The sequence below is a fragment of the Blennius ocellaris genome (assembly GCF_963422515.1).
Source record: "Blennius ocellaris genome assembly, chromosome: 14".
NCBI lineage: Eukaryota > Metazoa > Chordata > Actinopteri > Blenniiformes > Blenniidae > Blennius > Blennius ocellaris.
The window spans coordinates 8,253,131-8,270,640 of NC_137663.1; the positions used below are offsets into that span (position 1 = coordinate 8,253,131).

The window sequence follows — 17,510 nt, forward strand, 5'->3', positions numbered from 1 at the left end:
AAATGAATGTACAAATCAAAAATATTCACACTGTTTGTGATATGAACAAATATAAATTTGACACCTTCCTAGCACATTTTCTTTCCCAGATTTTTATTCATTTTCTGATCAGGACTGCTCTTGACTAGGCTGGACACATCGAGAATAAACAAGTCGACATGCTTTGTCGTACAGATGATGATGTTGTTTCACTCCCATATTATGACAACATTCTGCGTGTTCCACCTTATGTCTGTTTTATGAACATTAAAGACAATATATTGAGAGATGGGCAGTCCACAGCCACGTGGCCCCGATCCACAAACTCACGGAGGAAGACGGTTGCTTTAACCACATTTGAACTACGTAAATGTCGGTTCAAATTTCTCAAAATTACTGTAGTAACTTCACAATATCATATATATTGATTAGAATTATAAACATACAATCAGTCCTATAAATATCTGGTATTGAGATGCAATTTTATGATCTAAATAGAGTGTAGCTCACGTTTATTAAGTTATTTTCCTTGCTTTGTATCGCCCCTTAGTGGCCAAAACTCCTGAATGCACCTTGAAGATTTAGATTTGGACCACCCAGCTGTTATTGAGGCTTATTGCCAGTGTTACAAAGATATTTTGCTTACAGAAAAGGGAAACTCGATGCCCTTTGTGTGCTGCCAAGCTCTTCAGTGAATGTACTCTTCTATTTATAAGGTGATTAAAGCCCAATAACCAGTCTGTGGAGAGGCGAAGACCTACACTGGTGAAGTTGTTTGCTTATTTAAAAACACCATTAAAACAAATAAAGATGTGGGTTGTTGTTTTTTTTAAAAACAGTTTTTATTGTCATGTGTCGAATGTAGACTCTTTTACAGAATTACTTTGCTACAAGCTTAACATTTTATACCCTCCCGTTTGATCACTATTTACATTTTGAAAAGTTTCCAGAGAGATTCATGTAAATAAACTGGTCATCTGGTGAAGAGGACAAAGCAACTACAAGTGTGATTTGATTTTTTTTTTTTATGCTGCAGTTTTCAAGGCTGAAAGTCTTTTATTAGCTCTTGACTTCTGTGTCCTTCACGCTGTAACTTCATCTTATTTTCCAAGAGCAGTCTCGACTTTCTTCAGCCCTTAAATCTAACCTGCATCGGCTCATCAAACACACCGTTCTCTCACTTTATCCTTGCCCTCGTCTCACTCTTTGAAACCACTCTGAAGATGAGAATATAATGAAACACGTCACTGTAACAGTAAAGGCACGTTCTGTTAAAACTGGAATCAGGATTATTGTGCCATCAAACCCAAAACAAGTGCTTGTGGATGTAATTTTGTCAAATTTCTCCATATTTCGCCATATCTTCATACACATAAAAACCTTTGAAAGGGGCAATGCCGGGTATTTAGAAGAGTGAGTCCTTGCCAGTGCAAGGGGGAAATACATTTTTAATGTAATCTTAATTCTGAAACTTGGACCAGTTCTTCAGAAGTTCGTCAGTCAGTGCCGTTGGTGTATTGAGAAAGCTTATTCTCCAAGTCACAGATTCTCTTCTCCTGAGACAAAACCGTGGCCTTCAGGTTCTGCAACTCCTCCAACAACCTCTCAAGCAGCTGAGGCTGGACGAGAGGAGAATGGGGAAACAGAACAGAGAGAGGAGGATAGTTGCAGGAAGGAGGAAATAAGGATGAAGAGAAAATAGGGGAAAGTAGGTCAAGGACAGTGAGCAACCAGAGGAAATAAACCAAAACAAAGACGGGAGCTTTGGGGGAGAAAAGTTAAGGCAGGTACACATAGAAGAGAGATAAAAAAAAAAAAATAAAGTGTTAAAAAGGGATGGATTGTTTTGCCAGAAAAATGTATGACATTGGAATATTGATCTACTATATTGTCATTTCCTGAGAATCTGTGTTTTAGAACAGTGATGTTAGACTCACCGGCAGGCTGTTGGTTTCCAGAGTGGACATGCTGCGTCGTGTGGTGGGTCTCGAGTCCAGAACGTTCTTCTTGGCCACTTTAAGCTCTCGGCTCTTCAGCGGCACGTAGCCGTGCCTCAGGGACATCAGGATGGGGTTCTCGTCTCGACCGTCCAGCCACTCCTCGGGCTCCATGGCGGGCTCAGGGCCTGCTGTGTCCGGGTACAGGTCGTCCTGGAACAGGTCCGACTGCGCAGGAGAATTTAAATTATTTCATTTTCTTTTAAATGTTTTGCCTCTTCAGCCTCTCACCTTCTCTATGAGGATGATAAAGACCAACTTAAGATCCAAATTTTTAATTTAATTTAATTTTTTAATTGAAATACAATATACAGTGTCATATATTAAGCAGAAAGCTGCAGGTCATGCTGCAAGTTTATGGTTTTGTTCTTCATAACAATGCACACTAACGTGAAAACTGATTAAACTTGTGAAAACATCAATAGTTGGGAATTGCAGACTTGCTTTAAACATTTGCTTCTGTGTTCGTCCACAGTCACACGAGGCACCGGGCTACACAGAAGTTATCGTCAGAAGTGAAGAAAATGCAGATCATTACCCTGAACTGAGGCTGAATTCACTGATTGACTGCACCATGTTCAGTAATATTGTAAAACTTTGTAAAGTGTCTCTTTTTGAACTGTTTTGGTGCTTCTTTATGTGCTAAAGTGTTTATCTTCCACTTAAATTGAGTTGTTTATGGTTATATCACCTGTGATTTGTTGCTCGCTTTTAACTTTACTAATCTTTACTGCGGTCATTTCGCAAATGCATTTGTTACTTCCCATATTAACACTTTCCCTGTCTGTCCGTGAACGATAATATATGCTCAAGATGCAGTATGAAAATACAAAGTGACTTCTAACTAAAGTCCTTGCAGATTCCTCATCTGAATCTGTTTGGTTGTTTTCTGCTCGTGTCAAAGTGATCAGCAGTGCCTGTAGAGTGTGATCAGTCCCACTCACTTTTCTGGGCACCGTCATTGTGATGGGCTCACACTTCTTGTCTTGCAGCTTGAATAACCTGCGAGGATGAAACGAGATGAGATGGAGCAGTAAGACAGAGACAAAAGGGAACACAGGTATTAGCGTTTCATGCCATCGGGTACATCATTGCGTGAGTGTTTATGACATGATTGTGGTATGTGATGTGGATGAAGTGTGAAAGAAACTGCATCGGTATCCAGACGACACAGATGCCGGGAGAAGCCTCTTACCGGGCGATCTCACATCTGGTGACGTCCACCCCTCTCTTGGGCATGAAGCCCATCCCTCTCTGAGGCTCCTTACTGCTGAAGGTGTTGAGGTAGTGAACGTACGGCGGCTCCTCTGTGATCTCAAAGTAACGGACACTGCTGTCCCCCTACGCACACATGAGCATAGCAAACACTTAAACACACTGTCATTATTGAGGCAGGGGTTTCAAACCCGTCACCACCGGGAGCATCAAATGGGTAGACGGGAGTCTGCGTACCTTTCCACAGAGGTAAACCATGTTTGCGTCCGCGTCGTAGTACGGTAACAAGACTCCGTTACTTGTGTCCAACTCCAAAAGTGCAATGGGCTCCTCGAAATTTGTCTGTTGGGATTTAAAAAGACACAAAAAAATAGTTTTTATTTCTAATCGAAACAAGTGCCAAACATACTCCTGCAGATTCCGTGGAACTCGTTGTTGTTTTATTTACCGGGTCCCACAGGCCGAGCTCTCTCTGACTCATCCTGGTGAATCCTGTGGTGAAAATATTTCCGTCTCTGGTGAAAATGGCTCTCATTGGCCGGATTCCCTCGTGTGGAGCCAGACGTTCCTGTCGGTCAAGAGTCGCCGTTGATTCATACACATCTCAATTGAAATTCAAGACTCACACGTATTCATTTTTTATTGATTATTAATTCTATTAGCGGTCGTATTTGTAGGGGTAGTAGTAGTAGAATCTTTAAATACCATTTCCTCTCAGTCAGCTCCTTCCAGTTTATAGACTAATATCTTGTGATTTATGGTGTCAAAAGCTTTTGCCAGGTTTAAAAATATCCCAGCCGTGTGCTGTATTGGGACTATGCCATTTCCTCCATTGAATCTTTTTGTTTAATCTGAAATCATACTGCTTTTCTGAGAGTAACATATTTTAATTAAAGTCTGAAATTGCATGTTGAAAACATATTTTCTCCCTCCTTATTTAAAATGGCTTGTGAACTGTGACGCAGATCAGACGATACACAAAATATACACGAGACGCCTCAATGACTGGCGCTGCCCACTGGGGCTGACGTTGGCGTGCGACGCCATCTTTTGCCTGTGCATCCAGTGCATTTATTTCAACTGAGGAAGGTTTAGTCCGCCTGGAATAATCACTCATCAAATTTTCATTAAAAAAATTTGATTGTTAATGCTGACATGTGATATGGCAGTTTAATAAATGGCCCATCGTCCATTGCTGTCTGCATGTGCGGAGGACGGTTTTCTTTCTATCATCTCATCTGGTGATTGTCCTCAGATATTAGCCATCTACAAGACATTTTGTCCCAGACAACTGCTATTTTCTCTTTTTCACACCATCTCTGTAAGCCCTGGAAGTGTTTACAGAGTGATTGGTTTGTACTGAGTACAAACCAATCACCTTCCGTCTCCATTCCCATCCCCAGTATGAGCTTTATAATCATCTTGATCATGTCTCGATAAAAAAATGAAAAAAAACATTGAGTTGCTGCCCTGGTGTTTGTGATTCCTACTCACTCACCGCCACCACCTCCCTCTTGCGGGGGTCGCAGACACGCAGACGTCGGTCTTTACAGGTGGTGCAAAACAAGCTGCCGTTTCGGTTCCAGCTGATGCTGTATATGAGGTCTGGGTGGTCGTCCATGGAGATGAGGGGCTCACCCGTCCCCACGTTCCAGACTATTATCAAATTATCACTGCCTGAGGGTTTGATAGGGTCGGAAAAAAGACAAATCTAATGAAGCGTCAGTCCAATAAGCAGAGAAGAAATTAGCTCTGTTTTGGAGCGTTTCTGTCCCACCCGCTGTGAGGAGGATGTTGCGCGCGGTGGGGTGCCAGCTGACGATGCCGACCCGTTTGGAGTGACCCTCTAAGACCACGATTGGGTCGGACAGGGGGCGGACCAGGGAGTGATCTGGGATCTGCCACACCTGCAGAGGACACAGAAGGTGAGGGGAGAACTGTTATCTGCACAGCGAGCAAAACAGACACTGCAAGAAAAACATGTTTAGTAATTATATCCCTCCAGATCCTGTCAGAAAATATCAACGTATAAAAAATGGGACAGAGTCAGAAAACAGCAAATAATCATCTAAAAACAAGCATCAAAGCACGACGTCTTCGGTGTCAATCCTTTCAAGTATCTTTGTGTATATTCAGTTAGATCAAGGTGTCAAACTCATTTCAGTTCAGGGGCAACATGAACCCCAATTTCATCTCAAGTGAGCCGGACCCATAAAATAGGGCAATAATAACCTATAAATTTAAACCCAAAAGTTTTTCTCTGTTGGGGCATCGAGTGTACGTTTTAAAAAGTCAATTTTTTTTTTCTCGTAAAACCAAACAATTAGAACTGAAAATTGCGTTAATTTCAACTATTTCAATGATACTTTCTGCTGCAAGCATCAGTGAATTGTCCAGAAAGCTTCTCCTATAACCATTGTGTTTGGTCGGTTACATTCCAGTCACAGCTGTGTTGTGTCGATTATGGTAAACAGTCAATAGCTTCTTTGCAATGTTTACAGTTTGTTTGTTTATTTTCTGAGATAGATTAGAGCCTCTTGTAGGCTGATTTTGACCCACGAGCCCACAATCATAAATCACAAAATGTCTCCAAGACGAGCAAAAGAAGCTTGTTTTCAGGGTAACTCTACTGTCACTCATTGTTACTGTGATAATAATAATAAAATGCTGAGTGAGGCGAAACGCGTGAACAATGATCAAAGCTATTTATATCTGAAGTGCTAATTGCTGCATACATTTCATCAAGGTGATTTTCATTAGAGAGAAATAATGTTTTGTTGGCTGGCAGGCAAAGTAGCACGCACCTGCCAAAATCCACATGTGTGTGCAGCAGCAGTGCACAATGTTCTCATAAAAAACATTAACTTCCCCATCGCCATCACGCAAATAAACTTTGATTATATACATATATATTTATTTATTTTTTTTAATCACTTTTGTCCAGTATACAGTATTTGTTTTTTTTATCTATGCGTGTCTATGAATGGTTACCATATTTGTTGCATGCAGTGCACAGCTGATTATAATGTACACATACTGTATGTGCTGGCAAGTATTCAGTTCTGATCTAACTTTAGGTTGCCCGGTCAGTGCGTGTACTGAAAACGCAGACACATTCACAGCCGTAGCCAGTATAGCGTTACCAATTAACAAGCATGTGCACACATACACAGATCATCCAGAACATAATGACCTCTTCACTGCAGTAACATATTCAACAGACTGTGATGCAATGTGCATTCTTAAACTCGTCCAACAGTAACGTCTGAGGCGATTATTTCTGTTGGGTCACAACGTTCACTCTCCAGTTTGTATGTATGACTTTTACCAAATTTTTCCAAAAACCTACTCACCTTAATTGCATGAAATGTTCAGGGATGAGTTGATCATCATCCTAGAACCAGTAGATTCGATTTTAGGATGTTAACGGCTAACTGTTCCCAGACAAAACCCCCAAAAACGCGTTAAAAAAATTCCCCAGACAAAGCGGATGAGAGAGGCACCTCATGGAGGAGTTCAAAGGAGATCAGCGTCTGTTGCCATGGAGACGCACCCTGCTCTGTGTTTCACACTGTGGAGTCGCTACCTGACCTACCTAACTCGGTTCCACAAACAAATGTGGCGTTGGCGAACGTCTGCGCTCTATTGAGTTTCATTATGCTGCTCAATTCACTCTCATTTCACCTGTTTGTGATCGGGATGTTAAACATTCTTTAAATGTATGACAAACATTATTAAATCTGTTATGCTGGTGGAAACCAAACCAGGAAGGGGGTGACGGGGGGGTGTCAGTGTAACAAGACCAGAAACAACATCAATAAGCCTGGAAACATATTTCGCATAGACGTCATTGAATATTGCAGCAGTTGGCTGCAAGGTGGCCTTTTTCCAGTCCACCCTCCACCCGGCGAGTGACGACTGATCCACATATGCTCAAGAGCACACACACAGACGCTGCTCTCTCCACACCCACACGCTCATAAACACACTCCGATGACCCTTTTCACTTCACACAATGATCGCTCTCTGTGAGCCGAGGGGGATGACATCACACCCATGGCCTTTCGGTGGCAGCAGGGCCGCGGAGACAGCTGCAACTGTCTGTACACACACACACACACACACACACACACACACACACACACACACACACACACACACACACACACACCCCATCCATGCAGCTGCTGCCACAGAAGAAGCAGAGAGTCGATCACTCGAGAGCACAAAGATTCCTGAGCTGAGAACAAGTGAACAGATCTGTTCTCATTAACAGCTGCTCGGCTCGGCTCGGCTCGGCTCGGCTCGGATCGGCTCGGCTCGGCTCGGCTCGTACACACATGCTGAGAGAATACAGCAACCAGGAAATGTCACGCCTCACACAAGTAGGGTAGAGTGGCACAAATATCAGTTTGAATGTGAACAGAGGAATAATTAATACACCGATTCTCTAGGAAACTCAAGTTTGACTCTTGAAAGAGAGTTAAGGAGAGGAAGGGAGGAAGGAAGGAAGAAAGAAAGAAAGAAAGAAAGAAAGAAAGAAAGAAAGAAAGAAAGAAAGAAAGAAAGAAAGAAAGAAAGAAAGAAAGAAAGAAAGAAAGAAAGAAAGAAAGAAAGAAAGAAAGAAAGAAAGAAAGAAAGAAAGAAAAGAGTGAGAAGCCAAGGAAGAAGTTGCAGATGACGAGGGTGAAGGTGGAGATGAATAGATGAAGAAGAGGAACTGATGACTGTCATGATGCAGATGAAGAAGAGGAAGTAAAATGTGTTTTGGAGGTTATGTTGAGACATAAATGTCGCAGATTATTTTTTTATTTCATTATTCTATGAAAATATTTGTTTTCATATTTTGTAAAGCTTTTCTAATAAATCAGAAAATAAACTTTCAGTGGTTTTATAGACGGATCCACTTCTGACTAATCATCAGGAAACAATGAACGACCTTCAGCTGCTCCTCTAAACCTGGATCCTGCATTCAGACACTCTGCTTTTGTTCTTTATCGTCGCCATTCTGAAGCTCTTGGAATTCAATTCTGCTTTTTCGTTTGCAGATCACCACCAACACAAATAAAAGAGCAGAATTTGAATTAAAATCAGGTCAAACTCAGTACATACAAACACCACAGTTCATTGAGCCAAGGAAGAAAACGCAGTTTTATACATTTATAAATCATTTCATCCAGACGAATAATTATAATAAATAAATAAATAAATAAATCACAGTCTTGGGTTCATCGTCTGACAGTGTTTTTCCAGCTCTGCTGGAGGCCTCACAGCGCCCCCTGCTGGCTGGATCGTGCCATTACATTTAGAGCCTGAGTGGTGCAGTGGTTTGAGCTTCAGCCTCACAGCAAGAAAATCCCTTTGGTGAAGCCATATAACCATTAATCCGTAAATTAAGACAATGGAAACCTTTTAAGTTAAACCTTTGCACATCCGTGCAAACAGGGAGGAAAACATCTACGTTTATATCAAGATCTTATATGAAGAATCCTGAACAAGTTGAACATTTCTTAGAGAAATATCAACAATACGCCATTTCTAAATGTCAAAAAATGTCAAAAACCCTACGTTTGGTTTCATCACTGAGACTCCTTGATGTGAAATGTTTTACCAAAGAACCGCAATTCTGAATTAATATAGAAACAGCAGTAAATGTCTTTCTAATCTTCACACTTTGTAGTGTAATCCTGCTCACCGGCCCAGGAGCCAGGTGTTGGATTAGAGCCTGTTTAATTCACCTTCTTCCAAAATCTGAGAATCAGCTTCAGGCTTGTTCATCTTTTTGTTCATTACGTCTTGATTCAAGTTTTATTACTGGACTTTTTGTAGCATAGATTCACTTCAAAATGACTGTTCTTTCCTCATCCTTAATGTTCCAGTCATTTCTGCCTCAACAAACAAGGAAAGTAGATTTTCTAAATATTTCCTGAAGTGGTTTTGAGGTGGCTGATGGCAAAAGGAGATTACAACCACAAACAACGGAAGATCATTCCAACCACTCAGCTTACGTCTCCTGCATGCTTCACCTCCAGAGAGTCTCCTGGAGACGCTGCCTGCATACCAACACACCTGATGGAGGCACAGCCGGGACACAACGGGGGGGGGGGGGGGGGGGGGGGGGGGGGGACGAGTGGCTGCGAGGTTAACCGCAGACAGATGAGCAGACAGAGTTATGAAGAGCGGACTGATGGAGAGGTGGCGATGACGCACAGCAGGTGGGCGGACGGTCAGACAGGTAGAGCCGCCGACGCCTCCGCCGACTCTCTGACTCACACAGCAACAACTCCTCGGCGAGCATTGGTGACTCGTCTCACCCACGCAGGCATCCTACACACACACACACACACACACACACACACACACACACACACACACACACACACACACACACACTGTATTTACCATCGCAGTGCAGTCCTCCGAGCAGCTGGCGATGACGTTGTCGTCATGAGGGCACCAGTCGATGTCGAGGACGGGTCCGGAGTGTCCGATCACCAGCGGGTAGTTCTTATCCACACGACCTGACTGCAGCACACAGTTAGTGAGTTAGTTCACACACACTTACTGATCCAGTGAGTGTGTGTGTGTGTGTGTCGTATACAGACTCATCGCTGTGGTGAAAGTGTCTTAAAATCTTACAAAGTATGAAGAAATTATAGTAACTGACGATACATAATGCTCATTTTACAGATTAACTTTAATGATCATTTCTTTATCATAATGGAAACCGTGTTTAGCGCTGATCTGATAGATCTGATGATCGATAAGAACCTTTTTATGTCCAAAGACTAATAACTTTGAAATTTAATTGGTGGCAGAAGCTTTTTCCCCAAATCTCATAAAATTTCATAAAGTTCCATAGAATTTCATAGAATAGAATTTCATAGAATAGAATATCTTTATTGTCATTAGAACAAGTACAACAAAAAGTGTCTTCTGATCTGTACATCAGATTTAAGATCCACCAAAAGCCTCAAACAAAAAGTAGGAAAAACCATAAAGAATTGACCTTGAGATGAGATTGTTGGTCTGAATTCACAGCTGTAAAAGTAATCAATATTATTTTATAACATCATGAGCATGTCCGCGTGCAAAAAAATCAATATTTAGGAGTAAACAGAAACTACTACTTTTGAATTCACCTGAAAAAAAAACAATACAGGATTATTCAGCCTACATTTGCATGTGTGCCCAAATAATTTGAAAAAGTAAATGTTTGATAGGAATATTTAACACAACTAATAAAGTACATTTATGTTTAAAATAGTATTTTGGAAAGGATAAAAAGATGATCAATTCAACATTAGGCTTAAGCTTGCAAAATGTTACTTGTCTTCCAATAGTAGCATGCTGATGATTACAGTGTGTTTATGTACCAACGTTTTAGACAAATCTGATAAAAAGATCCTCTCCTTACTTTTCCACAAGTTGTCGCAAAAAATAAACATATTTAGCTTGAAATGATCATTATGATCATAACATGCTTTAAAAAAAAAAAAAAGCTTGTTCTTCTTATGTTTTCCAGCTGTGACATGCAAGTTCATTCAATTTCTTTTTCAAGTCATTTGGTTATCCTTCACTTGTACTTCATAGCTTAAACAACTTCTATTGCAGGTTCATAAAAGTAGTAGATAATTTGGTGTTTTCACAACAGGAAAAGCATTTTGCACGTCTAGATACTGTCACCAAAATAACTTGTTGATTACATTTACATACATACGGAAATAAATACAATGAACTGGTCACATCAAATGAAATCATTTTCAATAAAGTAAATAAAATGATTTGATTTAATTTTGAATACCATGTAACTTTTTATGATTGAATCTGTGAAATATGAGTTTTTGAATGACTTTCAAAGAACTTCCTGAACTCTTCAAACAAGATCAATGTAACAACACACACACACACACACACACACACACACACACACACACACACACACACACACACACACACACACACACACACACACACACACACACACACACACACACACACACACACACACACACACAGGCCTCAGTAGCCAGTTATTTATAGCTGTGTGACGAGGCGTTGAAAGGGGAGTTTTTCTTGTGGCGTGTTGGGGACCCGGAGGGAGAAGGAGGATGGGGAGCGAACTGGTGTCTATTAATAGCACGTCTGTTCGCCATGACTTCGGTATATCACCGTGTTCGTTTCTCGCTGGCCTCGTGAAGGCGTGCGTTACTCCGTGTGTCTCTTTCTCACTGATCCGACTCAAAGGTTCAGTTTTAACCCCACAACAACAACCTGAATGTGCGGTAAAGAAACCTGAAGTCCACTTGTTTGGAAAGGTGTTTTAAGATATGTGACTCTTTTTTTTTCAACTAAATTAAATTCAACAAGCAAGAACTACTAATGTATTTTATTTATATAAAGGCATTTTGTACACATTCAAAGTTTGGTGTGTGGGAAACATCACTACTATACTAATGAGCAACTTGTGGCTGTAGCACCAATTCTCAAATCCTATTTAATTGAAATTATCTCACTCGTAAAAAATATTCACATGACTGCAACAAATTCCACATCTTTCACTCATTTCATGGCACTATTATTGTGTTGCAGGCCACTGGAGTCTCAAAAGACATTTTCCCCCTGTAACTAACCTATCTTGTTTTATAATTTTAGACTATTTCAGGTTTATTTTTTTTCAGATTATTTGAAGAGGAGATTAAAATAATGGTTTTATGCTGAAAGAGTAAAGCTGCTTGATTCTCAGATGAAGGTCTGAACTGATCAATACACATGTTGGCTTCACTGGGTGTTTTGAACGTTGGATTTTCAGCCACGTTTGTTGATTTTCGTGGCAAATAATTGTAGTAGGGAGAAACTGGGGCCACAGCTGCAGTCGCTATGCAAGAGGAGACGGACTGCGAGGAAACATTGAGAAACTGAGCTTGTTCGCAATGAATCTTGGTCCCTATAGCAGAGCAGGAAAACTCAGAAATATTGCCTTTCCTCTGAGATGATAGTGCATAATGATAAATAAATAACTACTAAACTACAATTTAATATCCATATCTGCAACAAAACAAGAGCTTCCTTGTTTTGCCTCACGAGACATTTTTATCCATTTCTGTCGTGTTGCTCACTGGCTGCTGGTCCGCCTCGGAAAGGATCTTCTGTCATATTTCTCTGACTCATGAACTGCATTTACATTACAGGCCCAACATCACATGTGCATTTCAACTATCTGAGGTCACACAGATTATTTCACTGGCTGCCAAATGCTTCGTTAATAAAGGCAGTGGTGGCTACTGACAGCTAAACATGACGCAGCATTCACATACAGCAGACCATCGAGTGCAACGCTGCTGAGAAACCAATGTGTGTACGTGGCGTTTAATGTTGAAATAGTCATATATAAGCTGAAAAGTGTGGAATTTCTTGGTTTAGAAAGGGAATTTGGGGATTTTAGCAGAGCTTTAAAGTTGCCGCACAGATTTAAAGGCAATCGATTAACAATCAAGCTTGTAAGGCTGCTGACATTATTTGTTCTCTAACGATACATGTATTTTTTTTACATAATATTCAACACATTATCAATGTACCAAACCCACGGCTTAAATCATTTGTACTTGCAGCATGCACACAAACACAAATCTCCTGAAATAATGCTCTGATTTCACAAATAGAGAAGAGAGGGTCAATTCAGTCTATAGGATTCAGCACACAGAATATCAGCTATTATTTAAAGTGAACCAATGGTTCGCTAACCGAACGATGAAGCACATGTTAAAAAGGAATCTGGAATTTCAAGCTTCAATCTACATTTTATATTGAATATATGAAGTTATGCTGCTACGATTCATATGAGCAACATTTATAAACTGGAAGCGACATCAAGACGCATACAAATCTTGAGTCGACCTGAGAAACTCCTCATTGCGTTAATTAAAGTTCCTGCTTTTGCATGTTTGATGTTTGTGAATGTCTTCACTGGTGTTTGGCTTCACTGTGACGTTGGAATCAGAGATTGGAAAAGGACCTAAAGTAGCAGTCTTTGTAATTTTTTTATTTTATCGGTTTTAATCTGTAAATAAATTTAGTTTATTCAAAAAGCGCTTGTGTCCAGATGATAGAGCATGAGAATGATTACTTAGAATCTGTTATCCACAGTGGAGATGCTTCCAATACGTTTTTTTTTTCTTTGCAGGTTTATAGGTTAATTCTATGCAACTGTTTGAATAAAAACTAAATTGCAACTTTTTACCAGGAGTTTAACCAGATTTGCTTTTGTTTCCTTCGGTTTCTTCTGAAATAATGGATGACATCACAGATCACATTATTAGATATTTGTGGAACCACGAAAGACCAATTTGAAAAAGTTTGCAAAGCTGTGATGATTCTGCTTCTTTTTTCCAAGAATCTTGTGTTCACAGAGACGGATCACATGTATGTATTGATAAAAACATGATCAAGGTTTCACCATTTTAACACAAGTCTAAATTGTTTTAATAGGTGTGTTGTTTTGATCACTTATTCTCCTTGTTGACTGCATTTCACAGAAAGTCTATTCGAAACTTTAAACTTTAAACCAATTCACATTCAGGGTAGTGGTGACGGACAAGAAATTCAAAAATATGTATTCTTTTGGTCCGTTTTAAACCCTAAAACACATTTCATCTTGTGAAAATGGCGTCTAGTGGTTAGTTGCTCTGACTTTTGTAATATCTTCTACAATTGTCACTTGAAGTACTTGGTTTTCTCTCTCCTCCAGCGATTCAAGCTGTGCAGCTTGTTCACGTTGTGAAAATGTGTCACAATCACTTGCTCATCCCGGCACACTGAGCGGAATAAACAAGAACAACTTTATTTAGAGATTTGTGACGCCGCCTCCTGCACCGAGAGACAAACGCTTATCAGACGATCTCAGCTATATTTGACGTCATCGTCTCTCCGCCGCACTGACCTTGGAGAGAGGAAGCGCCAGAAAGGCTCCTCCTCCGCTGGATTCGACGATGACCGCCAGGAACTTGGGGTTGACGGCGCAGAAGGAGCTGTCCCACGTCACCTTGGACACGCGGATGTCATCGTAGCTCTGGTCAGCCTTCACCGCCTGGCCGAAGACGTGGCGAAACTTACTCTGCCGCACAATGCTGCGACTCATGGCTGCAGGCGACCAGAGGTCAGAGGTCGGAGGAAGAAGATGAGGCGAGAAGGAGGAGAGAATGACGTGAAAAACATGAATTATATATATGAACAAAAATAACCCACGGCTTGAAACTGTCACTCAAAGTTCAGCCTTGATACTCGTGAAAATACAGATATCAAGAACAAAGAAATCACAGAAGTGTTAAATAAACTCGCCTCATATTGTGTTTGAAGTGTTTGATTCCAACACATACATGAGGACCTGCACTCAAATAACTACTGCAAAATATATGTATATACTGCACTTTATACATGTGCATTATATTAGGGTGTGTTACAGTACATATATAAATACTTGTGGATATATTTGTACTTATGTTATCATATACCTTGTATTTTATGTATAGAGTTAAATTCCACAAAAACTGGTATTTATATTCATGTTTATGGATTCGAAAGACACTTTTGTGACACTCTTAAATGTCCTTTTGCTTTCTGCCACAGTCACACACTGTACTGAGATATTTCATCATATTTTTAACATGTATTTACACACTGTACTTTATGGGTTTTATAGGCACTGGTGTTCTTATGTAAATATATTTCTGAATTGTATTTGTACTTCCATATGCACCTACGTAACTACAGTACTTCATCACGTTGTTGTGTTGTAGTAGCTTGTATTACCTGATACTTAGAATTTATTAGATATTTATGCTATGGGACATGATAGGCTGATCATTTGCTGTTATTTGTCCTCAAGGTTGAAAATGAATCAAGTTGCTGCAATAAAATGCTTTTTGCTTAAACTGAAAGTGGTATAAAGTGAGTATTTTCAGTGTTATGACAATAAAATATGTTCCTGTGATGCAGAAACACTGTTGATCTTATACAGCAGACAGGTGATTTACATAAACCTGACGTGTGTTCATGCTGTTATGTTTTATCGCAATGTTAAAAGGAGGTTGGTTTTTTTTATGTACTTTTAAATCACTGTGATGTTTACATGTGTTGACTGACGACGTGTTGTCCTGTGTGGTTGTCTCGGGCTGAAAGCCAGCGGAGCAGTAATCCTCCAAAACACAGGGGATATTCTATGACAGTGCCTGCCATCGGTGCAGATATTAATAGTTGATTGTCCAACCAAACACTATGCCAGGGCCCAAACATCAGAAATACACAAACACAATGTCACAGAGAGACGAGCGCTTCAGTCTCACCCACACGATGATGAAGGACGAAACTCAATATTCCCAGACTGCACTGTCTTACATAAGGCCACAACTAAAAACCCAATTCTTAAAGTAGGTCTGTGTCCTTGAGGACGTCAGATTAAATGCAGCTCTTGACCCAAACTCATAATGTGTCTGTGTTTTATGCATGAAAAGAGCTCCACCTAAGGTCATCTGATTTGTTGGGTTTCTTTCTGTAAAAAACAACAACAAAAAAACACCTAGAAATGACTGTAAAAAGATGACTTCAATTGAAAGTTGAATCTCACCTGTGGATGTCTGACTTTACGGCTAAAATGTGAGCAGAAAGACTGGGCTGTACAGGACTGAGATTGAGTGGCAAGAGGGCATGAAGCTGTCACTGCTTTCCTAGAAACTCTCCCTCTTATCAGGAGACTCACATTCCAGTGAGCACTTCAGATGAGCCAGCTGTGGGGTCCCTCGGGGCAAAAACCCCATTACTTACATGCATACATTGTAAAGTGATATTCAAGTTTTAGCATTTGAGGTGGAGGCATGTAACGCTTGTTATTGCAGTTGGCTGTAAAGATTACTACGAATCCTCAGAAGGAGAAATGACTTGGGTGCATTGATCCTTTTTTTTTTCTTTTTTTTTTGAAACATTCTCTTGTGCATGTCCAAAACCGGTGAGATTTCAGAAGAGGAACACAGAAAGGTGAGACGGAAGCAAGTCGTCAAACTTGTGTCGTGAACTCCAGAAAATGAGCGGTGCCTCGGGTTAATGCGACGGCGCTCCTCCGTTGCGCATGGCGCTGCGCCGCCGAGCCAGAGAATGACACTGCCACTTTCCTAATATAGACATGACAAACTGCTCTGTCCCACCCGGACCCGCCGCTCCTCCCACCCTGCCCGCTCCCAAATAGTCCCAGAAATGAACGGCAAACGCACCCCGTGGCGCTTTATCGCTAATGAACCGGGCCGTAAATTTAAACAGCCATTGCGCACAGCCGATACACAAATACACATAAAGTGAGAGGCGCAAGGAGGGAGGGAGGGTGAGGAGCCTCACAGCTGCTATACGTGCACATTAAGATGTACATTAAGGGAGTCATCTGCACCACGACATGATATTTCGACTCGTTCCTCTCCAGCATTGCGGGACAGCGGCCGACGCACCTTCACACTCCACTGCAGCACATCAACAGTCAAACAGCTCACCTCAGGTTTCTAGGGGAGACCCCGCTTCCCTGGACAAATCTTGCCTGTTCTTCTGTTTGTTTGTCTTTTAATCCTCTGGATTATAATCCAGGATAAAAAAAAAAAAAACTACAAAAAAAAAACTCCCAGTCAATCCGCCGTCCGGGACTCGGTGCGGAGTTTCACTTGAGGAGAAGCGCTGTGGAAAACTGCGCGACGGGAAAGAGAGAAGGGACGGAGCCGGGGAGTGGAGGGGAGAGGAGGGTGGAGGTGGGTCGGTGGGTGGGTGCCGTCTATTTTAGACCGGGCTGTCAGTACTGGGAAACGTGAGGCGCGTCCGCGGGTGTCACTGGTGGCCTCTGATGGAGCAACCGTGACTTTAACAGGCAAATAAAGTAAATTGAACATGTGGGAATAAGTATGATCTGGCAAGATGCTTTTTGGTGAACAATTCAATTTAAGTAGTAATAATAATAATAATAATAATAATAATAATAATAATAATAATAATAATAATGCATTCAGAACTTTCGTAGCTGTAACACCCTTTCAACAGATTGCGCACTCCAACCACTTTGTATTCTAGAGAAGAAATACATCTAATTCATAGCTATTTGACTGAGTGTTGGTCAATCCCTTAAATTCCACACTGCAACTCACTGACATCGGAGGAGCCAATCAGAACAGTTCCTACTCAGATTACTGTGTTCCTAGAGTGCCCAAAAGTAGAAGGAGATGCAGATGGTTTCAGCTGCAGGCTCTCATCTGGTCCAAACAAACAACCTTGAATTTTTAAACTCCACCTAAA

General features: G+C 40.9%; 1 protein-coding gene across 1 annotated transcript; it reads right to left on the bottom strand.

The window, feature by feature from the left end:
- Window positions 1-105: 105 nt before the first annotated feature.
- Window positions 106-16,920, bottom strand: coro6 (coronin 6). The gene is made up of 11 exons (XM_080509342.1): window positions 16,724-16,920; window positions 14,131-14,330; window positions 9,594-9,716; window positions 4,969-5,098; window positions 4,690-4,868; window positions 3,640-3,759; window positions 3,429-3,533; window positions 3,172-3,317; window positions 2,921-2,978; window positions 1,917-2,144; window positions 106-1,598 (listed from the first exon to the last, which is right to left on the bottom strand). The coding sequence occupies exons 2-11, from the start codon at window positions 14,326-14,328 to the stop codon at window positions 1,476-1,478; spliced, it is 1,410 nt and encodes a 469-aa protein (XP_080365468.1). The 5' UTR covers window positions 14,329-14,330; window positions 16,724-16,920; the 3' UTR covers window positions 106-1,475.
- Between the last annotated feature and the right edge of the window lie 590 nt (window positions 16,921-17,510).

Coding starts and splice junctions, on each gene's coding strand:
- coro6 (XM_080509342.1), bottom strand. CDS start 14,328: ATGAGTCGCAGCATTGTGCGGCAGAGTAAGTTTCGCCACGTCTTCGGC. Junction 3,534..3,639: donor AGCTCGGCCTGTGGGACCCG/GTAAATAAAACA, acceptor AAATCCCAACAG/ACAAATTTCGAGGAGCCCAT. Junction 2,145..2,920: donor CAATGACGGTGCCCAGAAAA/GTGAGTGGGACT, acceptor TCTCCTGCGCAG/TCGGACCTGTTCCAGGACGA.